Source organism: Sceloporus occidentalis, unplaced genomic scaffold, assembly GCF_023333645.1.
Source record: "Sceloporus occidentalis isolate IW3139 unplaced genomic scaffold, rSceOcc1.0.p SCAF_2, whole genome shotgun sequence".
Taxonomy (NCBI): Eukaryota; Metazoa; Chordata; class Lepidosauria; order Squamata; family Phrynosomatidae; genus Sceloporus; species Sceloporus occidentalis.
The window spans coordinates 211,514,142-211,534,150 of NW_028316982.1; the positions used below are offsets into that span (position 1 = coordinate 211,514,142).

General features: G+C 36.6%; 1 protein-coding gene across 1 annotated transcript in view; it reads left to right on the top strand.

Moving 5' to 3' along the window:
• Positions 1-20,009, top strand: part of TMPRSS15 (transmembrane serine protease 15) — a 182,258-nt gene that overhangs the window by 101,941 nt on the left and 60,308 nt on the right. The window contains exons 4-8 of the mRNA XM_089508436.1: positions 5,418-5,569; positions 8,605-8,646; positions 9,896-9,937; positions 13,291-13,410; positions 19,782-19,890. Of these exons, the coding sequence (XP_089364562.1) occupies positions 5,418-5,569; positions 8,605-8,646; positions 9,896-9,937; positions 13,291-13,410; positions 19,782-19,890 (465 nt within the window). The remainder of the gene's footprint in view (positions 1-5,417; positions 5,570-8,604; positions 8,647-9,895; positions 9,938-13,290; positions 13,411-19,781; positions 19,891-20,009) is intronic.

A 20,009-nucleotide genomic window follows, 5' to 3' on the forward strand; every position in this document is an offset into this window, starting at 1 on the left:
TTTCCATTTTTTTTGCATATCTTAGAAATAAGATAACTACAATATATAAAACAGTAAATCGTAAATCATAAGTAGGAAAAAGATAAAAGAATCTATCACTGCTAGCTTGAATTAACTATCCTTTGCTTGATATATCTTATTTTAGAGACTTTCTAGAATATGTAATAGTTAACAAATTTTATCAATTGTATGTTCAAAGTTTTATTAATAAAGCTCACCATAAAAAAAATAAAACTTTTGTACTCCATATTGTTTTAGATGTTCTGTTTTCATTTATATTGTAAGCCACTTTCAGTCCTATTTAGGACAAAAGTGTTATATTAAATAAATTTTAAAAATCCCTTTTATTGCTTGGATTGTTCCAAATGAAATGAAAACACACAAAATAAACATTTTAATTCACCTCTTTATTAACAGCTGAAATCTTCTGAAAATCTACTTCATTCTACTTCATCTGTAGAAATACCATGTGTAGTACATTAATAAAATGTAATGTTTTAACTACTTATGACATTAACATTTAACTACATATGACATTAATAATGCTATTAGAGGGGGCTTCACATGGGTGTTGTTGTTTTTTGTTTGTTTGTTTGTTTTCTACCACTCAGATTGCAATTAGTGTTGCATGAGATGGACTTATATTGATAAAGATGGAAGTGTTCTCCTTAGCACTAATAGTTATATATAAATAACTGCCCTCCCAATGAATAGGTGGCAATGTTATAGCTTGCAGCTAGACAGTGAAGGCTTAAATTTCCCATGACGGTTAATCAGATTGCCAACAGAGAGTGCATATATTTTGGCCTGGGGACAATGTATCCAGGGAAGTGATAGCTAAGCAACACTTAGTGAATCATGAAAATTCCCATGGGTGGAAGCATACACAACTGGAATGTCCTTGATTTTCATTCCTTTCCTTCCATGCTAAAATTCATAAAATCATAGAGTCAGAAGGGACCACAAAGGCCATCCATTCCAAACCCCGCCATGCAGGAAATCACAATCAAAGGATCCCTGAAAGATGGCCATCCAGCCCCTGTTTAAAGACCTCCAAGGAAGGAGACTCCACTACACTCCGAGGGAGTGTGTTCCACTGTCGAACAGCTCTTACTGTCAAGAAGTTCCTCCTAATGTTGAGGTGGAGTCTCTTTTCCTGTAGCTTGCATCCATTGTTCCATCCTCTAGTCTCTGGAGCAGCAGAAAACAAGTTTTCTCCATCCTCAGTGTGACCCCGTTCAAATACTTAAACAGGGCTGTCATATCACCCCTTAACCATCTCTTCTCCAGGCCAAACATACCCAACTCCCTGGGTCTTTCCTCATAAGGCTTGGAACATTCCTTTTTCCCCAAGGGATAGCAATTCACCATATTCCTCAGCCTGCATGCCACTTGTCATGTTGGCATGGGTGTTCTAATAGTTGTAGCACAAAAAAATAAAATGCCCAGGTTCTGGAATTATTTCTCTGGCATTACTTCCATATGGACTGTCTGAAACTGCATTTGCTTGCTTGCTTGTTTTTAATTTAAAGAATGTATCCTTACATTGAAAGCCAGCATGGTATGGTAGTTTGAGTGCTGAACTGGGACTCTAGGAGGCCAGGGTTCAAATCTTGGCTCAGCCATGGACACTTTAGATGACCTTGTGCAAGTCATACACTCGGCCTTATAGGGAGTCAATAGCAAAACTCTTCTGAAGAAAAATTGCCAAGAAAACCCCAAGAGTCACCATAAGGCACATAACAACAACTACAACAAAAATCCTTGTTTTGTTTTCTTAAGGAGAGTATTTAGTCTACCTTTGCAATGAACTGATTTCTTCTTCCAACCTTGAAGCTCAGATATGTCACAGAGATAGCAACATAAGTTTTTCTTTGTTCAGGCTATCCTAAAGCTTATCAGAATCATTTAAGAAATTAAAGGGAAGAATCTGCCCATTCATTAAACCACTGACTTTGTGCATCGAGAGGATTAATCACCTCCTACCCAAGACCACAAATGTATTGTTGGCAGTCTGTTGGCAGGAATTCTTTGAAATAAGAAAGGTCACTGCTGATTTTTAACCAAGAGAAAACTTTCTTCACTTCAGTAAGCATAATTACAGAGTCACACATCATCCTCTATCCAGATCTTGATACAAGTAGAAAAATCAATTCTGAGAGTCAGTGAAATCAAGGAAACCAAGCAGAAACTCCCTTCAGTAAACAAACACTGTTCAAAATCCCAAGGTTCAAATTAAAATAAAAGATGCAAGCATATTTGGTCAGGATCACTCTATGTTTGTGCACAGAAGGAAAAACTGGGTTAGGAACTCAGTCTTTTCAGATAGTACACTGGGCCCTTAGCATCTGCTGGGGTTTTGTCCTACTAGGACCCTTTGTGGATACCAAAATCCATGGATACTCAAAACCCATTATATAGAATGGTGTTATAAAATGGTGCCCAACAGCCCATTATAAAAAATGGAAAAATCAAGGTTTTCCTTTTGGAATTTATATTATTTTTGAGTAGTTTCAAGCCATGGATTAAAAAAGAATGTGGATACAGTGGGCTAGCTGTAGCTCAATGCAGCTTTAGTCATTTCATAGACCAGCTTCACCTCAGGACTTTTAAATGGAATAGGAAAGTATAACAGCCTCTTATGATGTGTGGTATCTACCAAATAATAAGTACAGTATTTTTAACTCTTTGTGTTAGACCTCTTGCACTATTGTGGTAGACCACAGTTTACCTCTGGACATCTTCTTGGAAGGGTATAGCCTGGATAGCTTGTCCTTTTTTCTTCCCTGTTTCCAAATCCCATCTAGCATTATCTACAACAGGATAATAGCTGGCCTTAACAATGTCTATGAACATAAATGAAATACGTATGTGTCTTTATCCCCCAGCCTGACTTCCTAAGGCATGTTCTGATCCAGGTCTTTCTGTGCTAGGACAGCCAGTGGTTTTAAAATTAAATGGCAGACTGAATAAAAGGAGACAGATCTGCATTTTGGTCCTGTGACAGTATCTTGAAGAAGTAGCTCCTTAAACTTTTGCTATGAGGTTACCTTTTAATAGTGTGCATCCACCTATGTTAAACTTGTATATTTGTAGATGTAAATACTACAAGTGCAAGTGAACTTTCTGTGACATAATCCAAAAGGAAACCAAATCTTGGTTATCATTGCATCCCTGAAACTTACTACGATTCAGAGGGGATGATTTTTAACAGTATGAGAGACAAAATTTCCAAATTTATTTTGGCTAAAATAGACTGGTGGAAATATTTGTTTGTAGTATATGGAGTAGTAAGAAAGTGTTCTTTAGTTCCTGTTCTTGTTCTTGGTTCAGCTTCTTTTTTGACTCATAACAATGGCCTCAGAGATTTATAATGAGAGAGCGGAGAGAATGCCAATCTTTCTGTCTACTTTCAGCATATCTCCAAGACTGTGAAACTTCGATTCTTGATAAGGGCCCCTGGAATTGTACATTTTGGGGTTGTTTTTAATGGATTGATGCATTTTAGTTGCTTGAAATCTATCTGTAACCTCCAATGCTGTCTTTAAACATTAGGTGTCTATAATGTCTGCAAGATTAGGTTGGAAGCAGATCTTGGACATTTATTACTTCTCAGTTCCTTCCTCCTGGAGTCCATAAGTGTTCAGAGAGAGACAGAGAGAAATGAGAGAATATTTTCACTTTCTGGTATGAGCTTGAGAAAGAAATGTTGATAAATTATTGGTTAGCTACTCACTTCTATGGGAGGAGAATCTTCATTACACATTTATCTATATGAATGGATAATTATGGCAATCTCTATCTATGTAGCCATGACAGATAAAGTGGTGCCAGACTGCATTAATTCTACAGTGTGGAAGCAACCCTATGACTGAATGAAAGCTTTTGAGATGCTTTTCTTCCACTAGACTTTTACAGATTATTTTTCGTGATTGAATTTTTTTTTGGTTAATCTTTGAGATATATGTTTAATGAATGGCTGTTGTTAAACTATTTTTTATAATTTGTGCTTATATTTATATGACTATGTTAAAACAATACTTTCTTTTAACAGTATATAAAGTTGTACACTAAATTTTAAAAATAAAAACAAACATAATTCATTTCAATTCAATTTAAACTTGAATAGTTTCTTGTTATGTAGCCTCAGATGCCGCATCCCTACTCATTGAAATGCTCGCATAGTCTTTGTTATCTCAGACCTTTTTCTTTTGTGGGTTATTAAGCTGATTTCCATATTTTAAGTTATCACAGTTATTTTCTGTATTTACCAAGTTGTATTGGCTTCTGTAAGCTGCACTGTCTTGCAGTCTTTTGGTGTTAGATATTATCCTACCTATTAGTAACATCATAGACACCCTGTTTCGTGCATAGTTTGCAACTTCAGTAAATTTAATTAAATTCTTAATTAAGATAATGTGTTCAATGCTTGTAACTTATCATATAGTATGCAGGCTTACATTGCAGTGTTGCTGTACTGATTGTCAGTTTTTCAACATTTTAGACCAGTCCCAGCAGGCATTGAACCTGACACGTCTCTCATCTGAACTATGTGTTCTACCGCTCAGCTATGGTCCAAGTTAAATATTCCATGAAACTGGCTAAAAATCCCTTCAACAAGAAAACAAGCAGCTAGTCATTGATCCTATATAACTTCTAAACATGCCCTATCAGTTCTTTCCTATCAAATTTTAGTCTTTTAGGACACCACACTACTTTAGAGTAGAATGAAATCCCATGTATTTTTTCTCCGTAGTCAGTCTCATCTTCAATTACTTCACTAGGAAATTTTTTCAAAATAGTGCTTGCTTCATTTTCCATTGAGGTAAGAAATGTAGAAGGAGATATAGTAAAATCCATTGGACAAGAGTTTTGTGGAAGCTTTGTAATTTTTTTGGGGGGGAGTATTTTGTTATTTACGAATATATACAGAAAATACAAGGAGAATCTAAATCAGACAGCATTACTATACGTTCCTCTTTATACCATTCATTTTTAATGAAATGTTTTACTATTTTATTGTTTTGGTTTTATTATTTGATGGTATGGAATTTTCTGGTTTGTTACATTTACATATGCTAAACTGCATTGCATTTTTAAATGCAAAAAAAACCATATTAAAGTATCCTAAATAAATCTGCTGTGTAGCCAACAACTGCTAAACATTGGTTGCTGCAAACCTTTTCTCTATCAAATGGCCTCTGCCTCTAAGAAATAGAAGGGTATCAACTTTTAGAGGCACGCAAGTGATTTCCAGCTACCAAGGAACATCATTTGTTATTGTTGTTCAACCTCTTATCATTCATATATCACCTGGTAACAGAGTCATTCACCAAAGTCAAGAAAGCCAAGTTCCTAACATCCTACCTCATTGATTAATTCTTCTGCCGGTTTGTGGATTATCATTTACTTTGCAGAAATGGCAGTATCATTGTACTGTTCGACCTTTTCTTTGCACAATGGGTGTCCAGTGGAAAAGTAAAGAATGAATTGACTTTGGGCATTGAAGGAAATAAAAGTGACCTCCTGCAGACCTTCCAAATTGATGTGAACAGCATAGAAATAATAGGTAACTATTATTATTATTATTATTATTATTATTATTAATATTATTTTAAAATTAATTTAAATATGATTTTGCTTATCAACTTCACACATATCCTGACCAAACAAGGAAAAGCAAAGTAGCTATATGAGCAAAACAAGAGTCAAGTTGTAAATAATAACAAACATTCAATATGGGTAATAGCTTTTAATTTTGAATTTAAAAAAATCAAAGTAGCCATATAAGCCAAACAAGAGTAAATAAATAAGGGGAAAAATGTCCAAGATGGATAACATATAGGACCACTAAAGTGTAAAAGAAAAAAAAAGGGGGGGAGCATGTAAGTGAGACAAGCTACTGAGTTCTCCAGAAGATATCATCATGCTTGATGATACCTGATAGGGTAGGAGTATAGGGAGAGAAAAAGTCACCTGGTGAAGAGGTCATTGTTTATCTCTTAGCAGAAAGTTAGATATTGCAATTTCTGAGAAGAGCAGAGATGTTAAAGTATCAACTCACTGGTGTTTGCAGTTAGTAATTTCTAATAATCCCTGTTGACTAAGAGCAGGCTGATACCCTGGAAGTAATGGCAAACACTTCTGAACAAATCCTGCCAAGAAAACTCCATGATAAGTTTGCCTTAGAGTCACCATAAGTGAGAAATGACTTGAAGGCACACAACAACATCAAGAGACATAGACCAATGGTATCTTTACTATACAGTGTTAAGGTACTACTCATACAAACAAGACTTTCTGTGTCCCAGAATCATAACAATTTCTTATCCTAATGTATTACTCTACAAGCACTGCAAAAATGCTATGGCAAGCCTATTGCTCAAATCATCCCCAAAACAACCTATATGCAAGTTACGCTTGATAATAATGTAATATTCAATATGTACCATTTGTTATTTATGGTGTCTTGTATTTCACTTTCACAATTTAATGACTGTTAGGAACTGGCGTAAAATTCATATGTTTCTGATTGTAAATTTGGCCTTTATTAAGGAAAAAATAATTACATATTTAAAATCTGGATGAAAAGACCTTTTAAATCTAGATGCTCTGGGAAGTACATTTAGAACCAGGTAATTAGTTTTGCCCCATGTAGAAGATAATTTTACAATGCAGTACATTTTAAATATAATTTTATAATTTATTAGTTAAAAGAATGTAATATTAGTGCAAGTTTATACTATCAGTGTTTGGAGGGAAATGCAAATGGGGAGAGGGGAAGAGAATATACTTATTTAATAGTTAAAATGTGTTCACATGTGTTATGAGAGCCAGTTATGCATTGTCTTCCAACTGAAGAAAACAATTGGTATTATTTATTTATTTATTTATTTATTTATTTATTTATTTATTTTTAATTCCAGACATACCCACATAACAGCATGTAAACATATAAAACATATATAACATGCAAAGACCAGATGCATATATAAAGACACATATAGACATTATTCTTTTTCATACATATGAAGACCATAACATACATACAAAGACCAAAACATACAAAGACCAAACACATATAGACATTATTCTTTTTCATACATCCTTGAACTTACTTCCTATACATTCCTAACATAATCCTTGTTTTAAAAATTCTAAAAAAAACCCCACAAAAACCTTGCTTTCCTCTGCTCCTGAGTCATTTCTACCTGCTTTAATCCCCTTTAATTCCTCTCATATATATATATATATATTTCACGTTTTTCCCCTTGTTTCTTCTATCCTATCTGTCAGGAAAATGTATTGCTTGTACTGCTCCTATTACTCCAGACTATCCATATTGTACATAAGTTACTTCTTATATCTCTGTACTTTATTGTTCTTAGCATATCATTATTATTTATAATTATTAATTATATTTATTATTATTGGATATGTATCTATAATTTTATTATACTAACAGATCCAAATCATAATGTTTTCAGATATTCTTTCATCCTTCTTCATAATTTTTCAATTTTTTGTAAGGGGGCATTTCTAAGCATTTGTGTTAATTTATCAATTTCTGTATACTCATACATCTTCCATTTCAGTTCCATTAGATTAGGTATCCCCGCCTCTTTCCACTGTTTAGCATATATCACCCTGGCAGCTGTTATCATATAAATAGGAGCTTCCCCTTTTCCCCCCTCAATTTCTTCCTCTACCATAGTCAGTATGAAAGTTTTGGAGATTTTTCTTTAAATTCACTTGCAGAATTTCTGTTATTAAACTATAGCTTCTACACATGTCCATCACATCAGGAGGATGATGCCCTTATCTCTATTACATTTCTACCACGTGTCAAATGACAGGTCTCTTTGTAGATTCCTTTTAATCTCTCTTAAATACCACCTGTATTGAATCTTATAGTAATTTTCCTTCAGGTCTTTTGAGAGTGTGTCTTTTAATCTTATGTTCCAGTTCATTTCCCATTCTGTTAGCTGTATATTTTCTCCAATTTCCTGTGCTCATTTGATCATAGGCTCCTTTATTATTTCCTTCTCTATTTTCATCTTAAGTAATATTTTATAAATCTTCAATATTAATTTCTTATTTTCTGTTATCAGTAACTTCCAACTCTGTTTGACTTTTCGCAAATCCTTGTAATTTACTATCCATTATATATCTTTCCTTAATCTGTCAATAGAAAAACAATTGCATATTGTATCCTTCCTCCAGCAGTTCTTCATTGGTCTTCAATATAACACTAGTTTTTCTAACATGTAGTTTTTCTCAATATAATAGTATGTCTCAATGAGGCTTACCCCCTAAGTGTGCTTAGTGTGTGCCTAGATTCAATGGGACTTAGCAAAGGTTGACTTACCATTCAACCATTGACTCAGTAGATGTAGTGTTATTTGCAAGTAGCTGCTGGATTTTGATTTAAGTAAGTAAGCTATTTATAGGAGAAATTACTGACAAGTTCTAATAGTACTGCTAAGTTCTAATAGTCAAAGCAATATATTCATATACTTTCCCATATCATTTCATAAAGCTTGTAAAATAGGTTGGAGGTAAAAGTTGCTTTAAAAATAATTTTCAATTGTTTTGTTTTTTTAGATATGGGGGCATCTACCACGAGCAATTCTTTCACAACACCTGGTTAGTAAATATATAATTGATTAATTATTTATAGTGGAAATCTGGACAAAATGATCATCCAGCATAGTCCAAGATCATATAGTGTATCTTGATTTCAATAAGGCCTTTGACAAAGTTCCCCATGACATTCTTGCAAACAAGCTTGTAAAAAGTGGGCTAGACAAGGCAACTGTTACATGGATTTGTAATTGGTTGACCGGCCGAACCCAAAGGGTGCTCAACAATGGCTCCTTTTTATCTTGGAGAGAAGTGACCAGTGGGGTCCCACAGGGCTCTGTCTTGGGCCCAGTGCTATTCAACATCTTTATCAATGACTTGGAGGACAGAATTAGAGGTATAGATATCAAATTTGCAGATGACACCAAATTAGGGGGAGTAGCTAATACCCCTGAGGACAGGATCAAAATTCAAAATGACCTGAATAGACTAGAAAGCTGGGCCAAAGCTAACAAAATGAAATTCAACACAGAGAAATGTAAGGTACTGCACTTAAGGCGGAAAAATGAAATGCACAGATATAGGATGGGTGACACCTGGCTGAATGAAACTACATGTGAAATTGATCTAGGAGTCCAAGTAGACCACAAGATGAACATGAGTCAACAGTGTGGCAGCTAAAAAGGCCAATGCAATTTTAGGTTGCATCAATAGAAGTATTCAGGTCTCACCTGAATACAGTTCAAAAAGATTTGGAGAAACTGGGGCATTTCCAAAGGAGGGCAACTAAAATGGTGAAGGGTCTGGAAACCATCCTCTATGAAGAATGCCTTAGGGAACTGGGTATGGTTAGCTTGGAGAAGAGAAGGTTAAGAGGTGATATGATAGCCCTGTTTAAATATTTGAAGGGATGTCATATTGAGGAGGGAGCAAGCTTGTTTTCTGCTGCTCTAGAGACTAGAATGTGGAACAATGGATGCAAACTGCAGGAAAAGAGGTTCCACCTCAACATTAGGAGGAACTTCCTGGCAGTAAGGGCCGTTTGACAGTGGAACACACTTCCTCAGAGTGTAGTGGAGTCTCCTTCCTTAGAGGTCTTCAAACAGAGGCTGGATGGCCATCGGTCAGGGATGTTTTGATTGTGATTTCCTGCAGGGGGTTGGACTGGATGGCCCTTGTGGTCTCTTCCAATTCTATGATTCTATGATTCTATGATATGCTTTGCTCCATTTATGCATAAGCTTCCAAAAGGAAAGAAACGAACATCTGCTTAAAAAATAATAATTAGGATTTTGTTGTGTTTGTTTTGCAGGTTTTGGAATATTTAGTACCAACAGTCCTTTGTTGTCAACAGGTTAGTGGCTAGTATATGTTATGATTAAATATATAAAAACTTTTAGGTACCTTTGACATCAAACAATATGTTTTATCCAGCACCTTTGCCACCTACAACATTCAGAGGGATTAAATAAACTAGGAAGATAAATATTGAATTCAGGCCTGATATTACCCTAACAGACCTCAATTTTAGAAATCAGATTCTATGGCAGTTGGTGAATATTTTTAAAAATGTATTCATTTTTCAAATTTATGTTTTAGTCTTATTTAATTATTTAACTGTCTTTTAATATTATACATTTTGTATTTTATATGTAGCTCTTTTTCTAAGTGTTGTGAACCACCTTGGTTCCAAGTGGCAAGATGGGATAGAAATGAAATAAATACAAAAATCTGCTTCAAAAAATGATGAGAAAGTATATTTTTATTACCTGAAAGCAGAGGGCTAATGAAGAAAATCTTTTATGATGGACTTGTTTTCTTTCTCCAGTAGATGGCATTGTGGTTTAGTTTTCTGTTGTAGAGTGAAAAAGAAAGAATTGGACTTGGCTTTTATACATAATGTTATTCATATCAATAAAACAAAGTCTCTTGAGTTTGTGATAGACTACTAGAGAATTTGTCACTGGATTTAATAGTCTCATCACAATCTCTATGCATCCAACATTAATTATAAGGCAGGCATGGGCAGGTTGTAGTGGGAGGATGGAAAATTCATCTCTACTACTCATGTGAGTACACACACACACACACTGTCACTATCAGCCATGCTTCAATATAATATTTTCTGTGATAAGCATAACCAAAAAGTTCCGAGAAGTCTCCTTTTCTTCCATTTTCTGTATTTTTGTTCAATTTACATGGTGTCTGTAATGGAAGAGCTCCAAAGAAAAAAACATCATATTTTGGGTGGGTTTTTTCCCCATAAAGAAATTTGCTGAAGGCCATGCCCTTGGGTGGTTTTTTCCCCATACAGAAAAGTTGCTGAAGGGAATGGGCTCCACACAACCCATGGGCCACATATTTCCCATGCTTGATATGAGGGCATTTTGTGGCACTAAACATGTACAGCTGTAACACAGGAATGCAAAATATACAACCTTTTCCATTGTCTATGACAGCTTGGCTTGAAGAGAGTAGCGGTCCAACATCTGGAGGGCATCATAATTCCCAAACCATGAGGTTTTTATGCAAAAGTTCCCAGGTTTGATCCCTCACATCTCCAGACAGGGCAGGAAATTATCTCTGCCTGAAATGCTACAAGATATCTTATAGAAGATGATACTTAGCTAGATAGACCAAGATGAACTCAGACTGATTTGTCTTTAGGAAGGGAGACTACCTTAAGTTGCTCTAATGTTTCTGATGTGAGTAGGATGTGAATAAAAGTGTACTTAATTTCATAGCCTTAAATATTAAGTAGTTGTTATATGCTTTTTATATAATCATATCTAATCACAATTAAAAACATAATTAATTGTTATAAATAATCATGTAAACAAGTGGTAAAAATTGTTACACAGTGCTCTACCCAGAAGATCAGTGAATTTATGGACACAATATGATTTTCATGAGTGAAAGAGAATGGTATATATTGAACTGGAAACAAGTAAAATGTATTATTTTATTTAAAGGATTTTAAGCTGCTTTTTGTATTTGTTTTGTTTTTTGCTATGCTCTTACAAAACAACATACAAAAGGGGCAAGACAAAGCTGAAGGACAGAGTAGCCATATCTGACAAATGTTTGGATAATACTGAGAAAGGCCCAAAACAGACAGGTCAAAAAATGCAGCTTCCAGCCACTTCAAGGTCATGGCATGTAGACTGAGGCCATTGGCAAAAGGCCTCTCCTTGCCAGTGTCCCATTTGGAAGTCATGGGCTGATTGGTCCTCAATCATGGATGGAATGGCTAGAGGCTGCTCTTCCATGCCCACCTGTTTCACCCCAAAGCTGCTCTGATAGAGACAAAACTATAGCCTTTCTCAAAGGAGTGAAAAAGCACAGTCTTTATGGCTGACTTGTACAGAATGGCTGTATGGAAGGCCAACACACAACTCAGTTGCCTTGGTCTCCTTTTAAAAAAAACATGATACATAGAAGTCACCAGGTGAAGATTTGCATGGCTTATATCTAATTAGCTAAATCTGTTAATTGTGACAGACCAAACAAGGAAAATAGTCATGTAGACCATCCTGAGTTCATTAGAGGAAAGGCATGCCATTAAAAATGGAAATGCACCCCCAAACCTACTGTAATAGCAAGCAGACTCACGAAATAATGGAGTTCTGTCCTGCTGATGATCACTACAAGATGATGTTCCCAGCCCCCTCCTGCCAGTGAGCTGTAATGCATTAAGGAGTTATAAGAGGGGTCCTGCTTCTGATTGTTGCACTGTAACTTGTTGACAGAGGCCAGGGGCCTGGAAACATCATCCTACAGCACTTTAGCTGCCAACAGAACAGACTTTCATCACTCAGTTGATTGCTGGCTGATAAGGTAGATTTGGGGAGTCAAGTCAGGAGATGATACATACTGTAAGTTCTATGACTATAATGCATGATCCTGCCCAAAAAGCCCACATACTTTGGGTATGGACATAAACTGTCTCAATATTGTCTTTGTATAGTGTACACCCCAGTGATGGACCTTTAGAACAAACTTGAGGTATCTTGAATTTGATGGAATTGGATGCTTTTTTTATAGAGGTTCTGAACTCCTGTATGTAAAATCAAAGGAGGAATAGTGCCGGAAAAAGAGAGAATCATTTTGAATCCACCCAAGCACAGATAAAAGGGCAACAGTAGCTGGTGTTTTCTATGTCAGTCGAGCAGTGAATTTGCCTCTCAGTTTCAGTTTTAAGGGATCTATGCAATGTGCAGAACAGGCTTAACACCTTGGATAGTTACTTTAAATTTCTGATTAAAACCTGTAGAGTCACCATCCCCATAGAGATGTATGGTACCAATCACTATCATGCCTACATTGGGGTGGTGGAGAGGTGAAGAAGGCATTCTTTTTCATCTCCATGGTGTCTTCACAGTATAATCCAGTAGAACTGTTTCAGTTGATTAAGGATTAATTTCAACTGGATTCTGAAAATTAACTGTCACTCACTCCACTGTTTGCCATGTAAAATTCACAAGACATTTGCAGCTCCGTTACTTGAGGTATCCAGACAACCATCTTTTACAGCTGATGTGATCAATTTCTATTGTTAAGACTTGATTAAATGAGATGCAACCAGAATCTACAGAGCCTAGATTCTGTTTAAGAAGACAGCAGAGGCACTGATGTGAAGTTTAAAATTGCAAAAGCAAGTGTGATTTCTGTATACTTATTTCCCTTTCTTTTTTTAAAAAAAAATAGTGAAATGTTTATCTCCTGATGGACTTTGTGCTGATGGTGTGAGCTGCATAAAACATGAATTATTTTGTGATGGAATACCCAACTGCCCAGATGGTTCTGATGAAGATGAAAAAATATGTGGTAAGAATTAAAGCTTTAATTATTAGCATTTGATTTCCACTGAATTTCTCAAAATTTTAAAAAATCAATTGGAAGCAATACAATATTATTATTCTTTTATCTGTCAGGAAATACACATTTTAATCTTGTAACATCAGCTTCATTCAGACATTTTTCTTATAAAGATAAGAATAAATATTAATCATAGAAATATATTGCATACATGTAATCAGAAATATATATTTTATACTGTATAATGCCCTGTTTACATGGGCGTTCTACTTTGACTTCTACCTGGACTCACTGCATCCTGCTTACACCACACAGCACCAGAATCCCTAATTGGGTCCAGACTGTCTTCATGGTGCCAACACACAATTCAGGGCATTCTCCCCCAATCCACACTTTAAAAACTCATATTTTGCTCTGGGCTTTCATGGGATGGGGTCCAATGGTAGTCCTCATTCATCACCTGGTGCAGCCACTGAGATCAGAATGAGGTACTCAGCATTGATAACATGGCTGGACACATTGTTTTGACCTTAGAAGTGGTGCCAGGTAATGAACAGGGACCTCAAGGGAAGGCAGCCACTCATCATCATTGCTGGAGGAAAAGAGTTAAGTAAGGGGTGAATCTAGAGGGAATTCAGGGCCAGAATACTTCAGGCTGCCTCTGGAGCATTTGGGCAAGTGGAGATGAGCAATAAACCTATATGAGTGGCATGCACACAGAGAGGGTATGCAGTGAGCACAAAATCCAGTCTGGACTCTAGTTCAATAACTTAAAATAAAACACACACAAAAAATAAAATCTTCTAGCTATTTAAGGGTGGTTCAGTTTAGGAACAAACTGAAATCTTGATTCAGAAATACATTTCTTTGTGTACCCATTGGCCATTTTTTACCACTAGCAAATAGTTGCAGCTTAGTTATATTTGCTGCAGAAAAAGGAGGCTTTTCCTGTTCTGCCATGGCCCCATAGTACTGGTATTATAAAATTATTTGTCATGTGCACACAGCTATCACTAAACCCATATTTCCCCAATTGTGCCTCTTTCTGATGTGTTGGATGATAATTCCTATTCTTCTATGGCATTTTTGCCATTGGCCATGGTGGTTAGGCATGATCGAAGTTTTAATCTAACAGTTATGAAGTATTAACCCCCTTCCCTAGACATTTAAAATTATTACATGAACAGTATTATTCCATAATTTCTCCAGGGTGAAAATGTTTTAGTCATTCATGAACTATTAAGGAAACAATTATTAACCCATACAGTTTCTTTCCTAAGAAACCAGCCTCAAGGGTAGAGCCATTTTAAAGAGATTAAACTGAGACACAATGTGTACAATAGCATGTTTTTGTTTTTGATATAAAATACTTTCTGCTTGATGAGATGCTGCTAAAGACCCATATGGATAGAACTGAAAAATTAAAGTTAGATGCATAATCATGGTATACTTGGCATATATAAGACTCCATGATATGTTCCTGACTTTAAATTTACTCAATAACCCTGACAGTTTGAGATCCTAGTACTAAGCCATTTGTATCGCCCACTGTATAAAAGCTTTCAATTACCTTCTTTTAGCCCCTGTGTAGACTGGCCTTAAAGGCCAGGTTGGGGGTAGAGTCGAGGTGCAGTGTCCATATGACACATGCTCCAGCTCTATCCCCAGGGTGGCATGATGCTGCACACTACACCACACAAAGCATCATGGCGCTCCTCTGGTGCTGTGTGCACACAATGCAGAGCCGAAGGAGCACCACAGCTATCATGTTCTTTCCAGGGTGCAAAAAAGGAGCTGCTTTTTGCGGCTCCTTTTTGTGCCCTGGAAAAGCCAGATCAGGGCCACAGCACTGTGGTTGCTGAGGCCCAAATCTGGCTATAAAAGTAGCAGCTAGTTGTCAAAGTTATACATACCGATGCATATAGCCAACGTAAATTGTTTCATTCTTTTCATTGCTTTCCTGGGGATTGCTTTCTACAAAATCTGGGAATATAGGTGTCTGATGATGGTTTAATATGCCACCATTTGCTGACCAACTCATTAAATAACGAGACCAGACACAGAGAACTGGTTTATAAAATGGGCAACTTTAGTAAAATTCAACCTATTTAACTTTATTTCTTGAGAACTGCAAGCCCAGGGGGGAGAACCTTGTGCAGGAACAGCTGGCGGATGGTCTGCTCCAAGACCAATTCCCCAGCTTCCAAAAGGGCGAAAACACCTGAGCCCCAAGGGCAATCCTCATCTGGAAGGCCAGCCCAAGACTCCCCCACTTAACTCTCAAGACTTAAGTAAGGGTTTGAATCTCAAGCCAGCCCCAAGGCAAGTCTCTTTCCCTTCGTGTTTAGCCTCAAGACGTAAACCTCCATTCCAGAGACCCACCTTCACCCTTTAGGAGGGTGCCGAGGTGCTCACCGAACCAACTATCTCCTCCCGCCTATGCATGAGGCCTATTTATGGCCACACCTCAAGCCAATCATCCAATTCCCCATCCAACAGTGTAGGGTAGGCAAAAAATCCTTGGGAAAACAAGGGCAAAAATTCCTACCCGGCCCCGAAGCAACCAGAACGAACCTTACACTGTCGTCGAGGTGGGAGGGTGGGCCATCTCTTCAGAACTGACAGGGAGGCCAGGGCGGGAGAGCCTTAAATAGGCTTAGCCCCACCTCCTCCCTGTCTAATGGCCTGCAAAAGCACACCTTTTTGTTTAAAACAATTGGTCTCTCCAATGAGAGGCCAGCAAAACCTTCTCGCTGAGCCAGTGGGCTCAGAGAAGCATTGTTCTTACATAATACAGTTGAAAATAAAGTGTTCTGCCAGATCTCTTAGTACTTTTAGCAGAGTTAGCAGAACCTTCAGATCCCAGTCATGTTATAATGCAAGTGAAGCTTCCCAGTTTAAAGATTTTTTAACTTATGACCTATCCCTAAAATGACAATAATGTTATCATCATAAGAAAAATTATGTGGGATCTTTTCTGTAAATTTTTTACAGTAGGATTTCTAGTCATTTTATAACTACTCTTCACCACAAAATATCCTGTTACATTTTAAAAGCATTGTGCCCAGTGCCATCCAGTCCACATTATATATCCCTTTGCAGCATATGAGTTTAGCATATGCCTGAAGTATGAAGACGTAAGACAGGAAGGGTGTAATTCTAACTGTTTCTTCCTGAGACTGTCAGAGTTTAGTGAAATCAATTAACTTCTCAGCTGAAGTGGAGACAACAGGTGATGCAGCAAACCTTCACTTCCTAGCTTTAATGAGGAAGATAAAAATCACCATGAAATGGAATGATTCTACTACTACTCCATGCATTAATTCAGCCATAGAATTTGGAAGATGGGAAATACACATCTAGAAAATACCGCTATTTTTATTACATTATTTTAACAAAGTATCTGCATCATATAATTGTATAGGTTTTTTTAATAATACAGTATGTAACTGTTTACTGCATGCAATAGTAAGCTTTTGAGGTTTAATCCATTAAAATAATTCTGTTCTGTTATTTATATCATGTTTTTTCTCCCAAGGTGACATATGGTATAAGCTCTTTGTAATGACAATATTGTGTCTGAAACTAGCTTTTACTAAAAATTATTTTAAAGCTAAATTCTAACAGACCAAGATGTCCAAAGGGTAGGCTGACACATGGCCAGCTGACACTGTACTGAAAACGGATCCTTCTAGCCTATAGATGTAATTTGTTTAGGACTGCATTGCCATGGTCTAATGTTGTGTCCAATGTGATTGTATCTTCCCTCATGCCACACCTTCTCTGTTTTTTTTTCTTTTCTTGTATTTTTTTTTGTCTGTTCTACTGACAGATATTAGCTAGTAGAATAGTTCTGCTAGCAGATTGCTCTATTGACAATCTGCTCTGAGACTTATTTATCAGGAAATGGTTATGCCAACAAAGGGGTGGTTATCATTTCTCATGCCTAAATCTATATCCCTACAGCTGATATATTTTAGATAGGGGGGGGGGTTTAGAATCCTGAATGAAACTGTTCTGCAATGTGTGCACAGGGACAAGGAGAACTACTATAATGATCAATGCAGAGAAATAAGGAAGAATAACAGGCCTCTTCCACAAGCTCCAAGAAATGAAATGGAAATTTAAACCAAATTTAAACCAAGACACAGAGACAGATACATGATCAAATAGAAATAAAAAGTGAAAATAATACAGCAAAGAACTATACGAGGGTCATTCAATAAATACTTAGCTTACAAAAGAAAAAGGAAAATTTTGGAAAAGTGGCAATTTGTTTTTCAACATAGTCTCCTTTTAGCTTGATACATTTGGCCCAGCGATGCTCCAACTTTTTCAACCCGTCCGAAAAATACATTTTCCCGAGGTCTGCAAAATAGGCTTCCGTGGTGGCGATGACCTCCTCATTCGACCCAAATCTTTTCCCGTGAGTGACTTTTTCAGGTTTGGAAACAAAAAGAAGTCACAGGGGGCCAAATCTGGAGAATACAGTGGATGGGGCAGCAATTCGTAGCCCAATTCGACCAATTTGGCCATGGCGACCATGGAGGTGTGAGCCAGCGCATTGTTGTGGTGGAACAGCACTTTTTTCTTTGCCAAACGGGGCCGTTTTTTCTTCAATTCGCCATCGAATTGGCCCTATAAGTTGGCATAGGAGAGCCCCGTGACTGTTTTACTGTTCTCGAGGTAATTGATAAGGATCACACCTTGTGAATCCCAGAAAACGATGGCCATCACCTTTCCGGCCGATAGAACAGCCACCTGGGCGTGGCTCATCAAAAACCGACGTGCGGCCACAAACAAACTGGTGGAACCAATTCTTGACAGTCGCCATTGAAGGAGAAGAGTCACCGTACACAGCATCCAAGCGCTCTTTGATTTCGCTGCGCGTTTTCCCTTCCAAAAACAAGAATCGAATCACTGAACGATACTGCTCTTTTTCCATTTTTGTAAAACCGACTGACACGCTCGTTTCCAAAGGCTATCAAAGCAAAACAAATGAAGGGAATTGACTGAAACTTTGACAGTAGACTTCTAAAAGAATGTACTGCACAATGGTAAAACTCTTTTGTAACAGCAGCGCCATCGGGTAGTGAGGCTAAGTACTTGTTGAATGACCCTCGTATAAAATAAATGGAGAGATGACATTCAAGGAAAACCCATTTGAAGATGGGCATCCACTTTTAGTAAGTGAAATGGGGACTGCACTCAGGTCATTTGGGAGAAATAAATCACCCAAAAGAGAAGACATATCAATAGAGTTCTTCCACCTACATATACAGAATCTACTCTAGTTCTACTAAATTCTGTCAACACATATGGAAAACAAAAGAATGGCCCACAGATTGAAAATGCATAGTACCAACAAAGGGGACACTAGTGATGAGGTAATTTTACTAAAACCAAATTACTTTTCTACATTTTTCTACTGCTACAGAGCCATTGCATTAATTTCCTATACAAGCAAAGTGATATCTTTTCTAGCTATATTGGCAAAAGGGACACAATCCTGGGAGCAAATTCAAAAGAGAGGCTTTGACTTACCATATTGACATGATGGTTACAGTTGAACTGTGAAATAATCTATTTTATCATCTTCTGTCATTGTCATGAACTGAATCTTTCGGTTTACCTGCCATTGTTTTCAGCTTGCCTGCCACAGTTAAAAGTTAATAGCCATAGTTTAATAGGTACAGGCTTTGCTTGTTTACAACTTGTTATACTGTACTAATACAGGATGATTGATATGTTTTCACAAATTAATATGAAAAAATTCATAAATTAATTGTTTTGGATCTTGCTCATATTCCTTTGGTGATTAATGAGCAGATGGGAAAGGGAGGAGAAGCTGAGCTGGGATGAGTGTGCTCCATCGTATGGGAATGGATGGTATAGGATTTGAAGAAGGGTTGACTCTGGGAAAGATGGGAAAATATATTGTTTTGTTTTATGGATGAATGGAGTTTCAGCCTACTCAAAATTTGAATAACTGCTTTCTAATTATACTTTTAATTAATAATTTTTAATTATACTTTGTTTTTCTGGTTCACCACTGAAGCTTGAATTTTGAATTATAGCAATCCTGTACATGTCAATCATTCACATTACAGAAAATCAGTTTAAATGTCACACAGCTGAAAAATGATGTCACTACTGCTAGACAGTAAAAAATCATTTTTCTAACACTGAATCTATGTTGTTTGCTATTAGAACAGTTTATCTGTAAACTACAGATACATGTGCTCTCTTCAGCATGGGTTACTGAAACAAAATTCTTTTAAAATGCAATACTTTGATCAAGGATTGGAATGAGCTTTTATTTTTTATTTATTTTTATTTTTTGCTTAGAATTCATTGAAAATATAATGATTATTTTTTAGCTACATCTTGTGATGGAAAATTTATCCTGACTGGTTCCTCTGGGTCTTTCCATTCCATTCACTATCCAGAGCCCTATATGTCAAACATCTTTTGCCGCTGGATTATACAGTAAGTCATTTTCTGTAAAAAAAAAAAATAAAAAAAAATACTATGGTAACTGAACTCTGCAGTCACCTTTTCTGTCTATGAAAATTGCAAAAATTTTGTTTATAAAGTCAAAGAAATGT